General features: G+C 46.0%; 1 protein-coding gene across 1 annotated transcript; it reads left to right on the top strand.

Annotated features, from left to right (window-relative positions):
• Window positions 1-1,221: 1,221 nt before the first annotated feature.
• POU3F4 (POU class 3 homeobox 4) lies at window positions 1,222-5,018 on the top strand (the record flags this gene model as incomplete). Its single annotated transcript, XM_081081393.1, has 1 exon — window positions 1,222-5,018. One exon carries the CDS (start codon window positions 1,222-1,224, stop codon window positions 2,305-2,307), a length of 1,086 nt encoding a protein of 361 aa, XP_080937519.1. The 3' UTR covers window positions 2,308-5,018.
• Window positions 5,019-5,647: the final 629 nt, after the last annotated feature.

Here is a 5,647-nt window from a genome sequence, read left to right as displayed (position 1 = left end):
AGTGGTACTTAATGCCAATCTCTTTCCCTCTCCCTCTCCCTCTCCCTCCCTCTCCCTCTCCCTCTCCCTCTTCATTTCCAGTGTTCACTAAACTACTCCTATTTACTTCAACAGATCTGCAATAGTAGTGGGGGAGAATAAATACATTAAAAATTGTTTTTCCCTAAAGGACAGCATTGGGCGGGGCAGCGGAAAGTTCTCCTGTGTACCTATTGGGAGTTGGTCTGCTGAGAGTCTGGGGTGAGTGTGAGGAAGGGCTTCTAGCTTCTACAAGCATTGCCTCTGATAGAAATTGGGGACTGCTGATGGTAGCTGACATAGAGCCATAATAAAAACCAAGTCTTCCAATTGACCAACTGGATTGGAAGGCAAACTCAAAATAACTGAATTTTGCCAGTATCACAATGGATTTTAATTTCCAGAATATCCCAGTTCTTCATACCTTAAATCATTTTTTTTTCAGAAGAAACTAAGCATCTCTTTCTTAGATGTTTTCTGACCTTAGTATTGAGTTTCTTATTAATATAAAATTAAATAAATTAGTCAAAATAAATCTTATTGGAACCAATGACTTCAGTCTAGATTCCAGTTCCTATCAACGACGTCCCCTTGCTCAAAGTTTGTAGCCAGATTCTGTTTTTCAGTCCTCTACACACAACTAACCCAGAAAGTGAAATGAATCTGAGAAAAATCCATATCCACTAAGATATAGATGACATTCATGCTAGTGATGTTGGTTTCTTAATATTTTTTTCGTTCTCTCTTTGGGTTCACCTAAATAATGTAAAAGCTAGTTTGCAGCCTCAGCACCTATCAGTCTAAAAGCACTACACACAAACACACACATCCGTCTCATTTTTCCCGCTCCACTACAAATACGGGCGAAGTAGATGCTGGAGGTGGTGGTGGTGGTGGGTTAACCAACTAATCTGTTGCCGCCACTCAGCGCGATGCAGCCAGCCGATCAGAAAGATTTTATTCACTTCCTGCTTGGGTCTCACTGCAACTCACAGAGCTTCGCCAGCCTAATTTGGAAAGCTAGCCCAGCCTCCCTCACCGCCATTGGCCGAACGCACGGCTGGCCAGACCGAGACGCGCTGCGATTGGCCGCGGTAGGTGTCGGTAACTCTCTGGCTGCTTTGGCTCCCCCGCAGGATAGATGTCAAAGGCTGAAGCTGCTCCCTTTGCCACATTATAACTAGTAGGGGATCCTCACCGACCATGGCCACAGCTGCCTCGAATCCCTACAGCATTCTCAGTTCCAGCTCTCTGGTCCATGCGGACTCTGCGGGAATGCAGCAGGGGAGTCCTTTCCGAAATCCTCAGAAACTTCTCCAAAGTGATTACTTGCAGGGAGTTCCTAGCAATGGGCATCCCCTCGGGCACCATTGGGTGACCAGTCTGAGCGATGGAGGCCCGTGGTCCTCCACACTGGCCACCAGCCCTCTGGACCAGCAGGACGTGAAACCCGGGCGTGAAGACCTGCAGCTGGGCGCGATCATCCATCACCGCTCGCCTCACGTCGCCCACCACTCTCCGCACACTAACCACCCCAATGCCTGGGGGTCGACCCCGGCTTCAAACCCGTCCATCACGTCCAGCAGCCAACCCCTTAACGTGTACTCGCAGCCGGGCTTCACCGTGAGCGGCATGCTGGAGCACGGGGGGCTCACCCCACCGCCGGCTTCTGCCACCGCACAGAGTCTACACCCAGTGCTCCGGGAGCCCCCAGACCATAGCGATCTAGGCTCTCACCACTGCCAGGACCACTCGGATGAGGAGACACCAACCTCGGATGAGTTGGAACAGTTCGCCAAACAGTTCAAACAAAGAAGAATCAAGTTGGGTTTCACGCAGGCCGACGTGGGGCTGGCACTGGGCACACTGTACGGCAACGTGTTCTCACAAACCACCATCTGCAGGTTTGAGGCCTTGCAACTGAGCTTCAAGAACATGTGCAAGCTGAAGCCACTGCTGAACAAGTGGCTGGAGGAGGCTGATTCGTCCACTGGGAGCCCGACCAGCATTGACAAGATCGCAGCGCAGGGCCGCAAGCGCAAGAAGCGAACCTCCATTGAGGTGAGTGTCAAAGGTGTACTGGAGACGCATTTCCTCAAGTGTCCCAAGCCTGCCGCACAGGAGATTTCCTCGCTGGCAGACAGCCTTCAGTTGGAGAAAGAAGTGGTGCGTGTCTGGTTCTGTAACAGAAGACAGAAAGAGAAAAGAATGACTCCACCAGGGGATCAGCAGCCACATGAGGTTTATTCGCATACGGTGAAAACAGACACGTCCTGCCATGATCTCTGACTGCAGGAAGCCGGCAACCGATCAGCCGCACGAACTGGGGCAGCGCGGATTTCTCTTTCTCTCCCACTCCCTCCTTTCACTCCAGCTTCATAATTGCTATCTTTGTAGCTCTCTCTCTCTCTCTCTCTCTCTCTCTCTCTCTCTCTCTCTCACTCACTTTTATATTTTATTTCTTTACCCCTCACCCTTTCAACCGGGGATTCTAACTTATATTAAGGAAGGAAACACACTCACGCATTTCAGGCTTCTTAACGCTGGTACACAGTTTCATTAAGCACTCCAGGCGGGGTCCTCATATCCCCTGCGGTCCGGCAACAGCTTTCTCTACAACCTTTTCTGCAGATCAATATATATTATTTACTTTGAGTAAGGTTTGTTTGGCTGCTCCTCTCTAGGAAGAGCAAGGAGTGGGGAAACTTGGGGGCGGGTTAGGGATTGGGGGAGGGAGGTGGGAAGACGGAAGATGTGTGCCTCTAAATAACCTTTCAGCGCCTTGGTTATAGCAGCTGTATTTCAGGTGAAATCTGTTTTACAATAGACTAGTTTTGCATTTAAAAAAAAAAAAAACTTCTATAGCGTTTCTAAATGTCTGCGGTGTTTTACTACAAGCTGTACACAATATTTGTGAGATAATTTGTATCTAATCGACCACTCCACATTATTATTGCTATTATTATTATTCCTTCATTGAGCTGATGGTTTTTTAATTGCTTATAAAAGCGAGAGGAGGCTGGAAGGAGGAGGGGGAAAGATGTGCCTACCTTTCACTCATGCCCCCTATCCCAAATCTGTAAAGAGAGGAAAGGCTACAATGGAAAAAGAGTTCTTGGTGGTGATATATACATATATGTTTGTTTTGTTTTGTTTTGTTTTGTTTTGTTTTGTTTTGTTTTCCCCCCGTGGGCGGAGTGCCTAGAATGGGCAGAATAGGCAAGCTGATTGGGTTTGCAAACTAGTGCGAAGTAGGAGAGGCTGTTTTGAAAGATTCTGCCCTCCCTGCCAGAACTGTTGAGCCCTTGCTGGTCTTTAACAGTGCAGATCTGGGTGCCAGAGAAGAATTCAGTGGCAGCGCTTGGGCGATAGAAGTAGTCATGGGGAGCTGAGAGGACTATGAACCTACTGAGGTCTGGAATGCCTGCACTCGGAGCTCCCCAAGGGCCCAGAGCCTATCCAGGCCGACTGACCGCCAGCGCTACCCCACCTTGGCTCTCCTGGGCGAAGGACTCTGCCTTCACAGGCTATTAATTTCGCTGGAGAAGACGACCCGGAGACTCTGGCGACAGTCAGTGCCTCCCAGTTCGGTTCAACTCCAGTCCAATGTCTGCTCCTTGAATAAAAAATCCTTGGGAAGGGATGGTGAGGGCGCTCTCTGCTTTGTGCAGAACGACAATGAAATGATTGGCAAAGGTCACAGGGATTTTGGTCTAGCCTCGTACCACATCCTTCAGATGTGTATACACCGCTGTTGCTGAGTGAGCTCACACCGGGAGCCATCTCATGCCTCGGACAAGCACAGCTGGTGGAATGTCCACTGCGAGGATTGAACTAGCTAGTGAGGGCCTGGGCTGCTGGGTTTCTGTGTTGTTTGTTTTTTATTTTATCTCTCTGTGTGTATGTGTCTGTGTGTGTGGGTGTGTAAGAGCGCGCGTGTGTGAGCGTGCAAACGTATATGTGTAGATAGTTGTGTGTATATTATTACTATTTACAAGAAACAAAAACTACAAAAAAATCTCGCTAGACTATGTAGAGATCCAAAAAGTATGCATTTGCTGTGGCTTTACTGCTAGCTCTCAAGTCCACATGCCAGGTCCACAGACAGACCTCATAACCAAGGAGCATACATGTGCTGGCTCGCCAAGCACGCAATCCACAGCCACTGCCTTCCTGAACTACCTGGGAGCTTGTATGACCTGGCTGGCCGCCTAGCTGGGCCTCCAGGGGCAGCTGCAGTAGACAAAGCTTCAAACTACCTAAGGACCAGATACCCTAGTGCCCCCTGTGGAAGATGCCCTAGTATGGGCTGCCAGGGCTCTGGTCCACTGCACTGTGTGTCCCCCAGCTGCAGGTCCAAGAGCATGAGTTAATTCAAATCCCAGACCCTTTTTATTTTTTGTGAAGCCTCTGCATTCTGTTGGTAATTGGGTTTTAGTTCTGGGACTTTTTCACACATTGAGATCATGTTTTACAACTGTTAGGGTTATTTGTTTATTTGTTTGTTTTGATTTTTTTCTTTGCAGTTAAGCACTATGGTTCAAACCTGAGTTAACCCAAATATTTCTGCTGACTTTATAATTGTACAGTTTTGTATATTAAACGTTTTTGAAGTTATTAATTTAAAAAAAGATCATTTAGTTTATTCATTTAGTAACTGATGTATAATAAATGCTATTTTCATTAAGAGTTGCTTTTTCAACTATTTTATTCAAATTGCCTATTGCAGTTGCCAGCAATTATTTATTTTCAATAAATTCTGCATTGTGTTAAAAATGAGACTCTTTCAAAGATGAGTTGGGTGTCAAAAAGGAAACAATTCACTGTAATGTTTGATGTGAACAGTTTTAGTCAAGGGGTTTATATTGACACAATATTTTATTGTTGTAAAATATTAAAAACATTTAAATAAAACTTTTTTTTTTCAAAAAAATCTGTTGTTTTTTGTTTTGTTTTGTTTTGTTTTTCCATCCTGCTTGTATTGTGTGGTAGTGTGTGAACTGAAGCGTTTAAACAGAAGCACGTTCCTGGTGAATAGTGCATCGGCTTTGCTTCAGGTTAGAAATCATTAGTCAATGTTTTGATTCTTGATTCTCTCCTAACTTTTTGCCTTTCATATAGTTGCACACACAGCAGGGCCCCATTATCATGCCCGTACCCACACCCACACTCAGGCAAAACACATTCCAAATGTTGGGAAACACGGTGGCTTAAGGAAGGCTAACAGAGCAGGACATTTATTTCAAGAGGTGCTATCTTTTTAATGTTCTCCTAAAAGAATGTCTACTTCTCTAATCCAAAAGATAGACACTCCTCTGAAACTGTGCCTCCTGAAATTAGACCCAGACTTTCACTGTGGCATTCAATCTCATCTAGTTGCAACCACCTTTCTTCTTTTTCTTTCCCATTCCTGCTCAGTGTCCTTCTGGTAGGTGAGCCCCAATTCTCCTGAGAAGGGTTAGGAAGGAGATTATATGTAAGAAGTGCTCTTCTTTTCCTTGGACCCAGAAACTCTGGTAAATTGTCCACTTTGTGTTGCCCAATAAGGCTAAATTCATTCCTATTCATTCCTATCTGAGTTTGGGGGAAAGGAAAAATATTACAGAGACATTAGGAAGAAAAGCTTGAT

The sequence above is a fragment of the Myotis nattereri genome (assembly GCF_964212035.1).
Source record: "Myotis nattereri genome assembly, chromosome: X".
In the NCBI taxonomy this organism is placed as follows: Eukaryota; Metazoa; Chordata; class Mammalia; order Chiroptera; family Vespertilionidae; genus Myotis; species Myotis nattereri.
The sequence above is the reverse complement of the archived record's forward strand: the minus strand, read 5'-3'. Positions and strand labels throughout refer to the sequence as shown.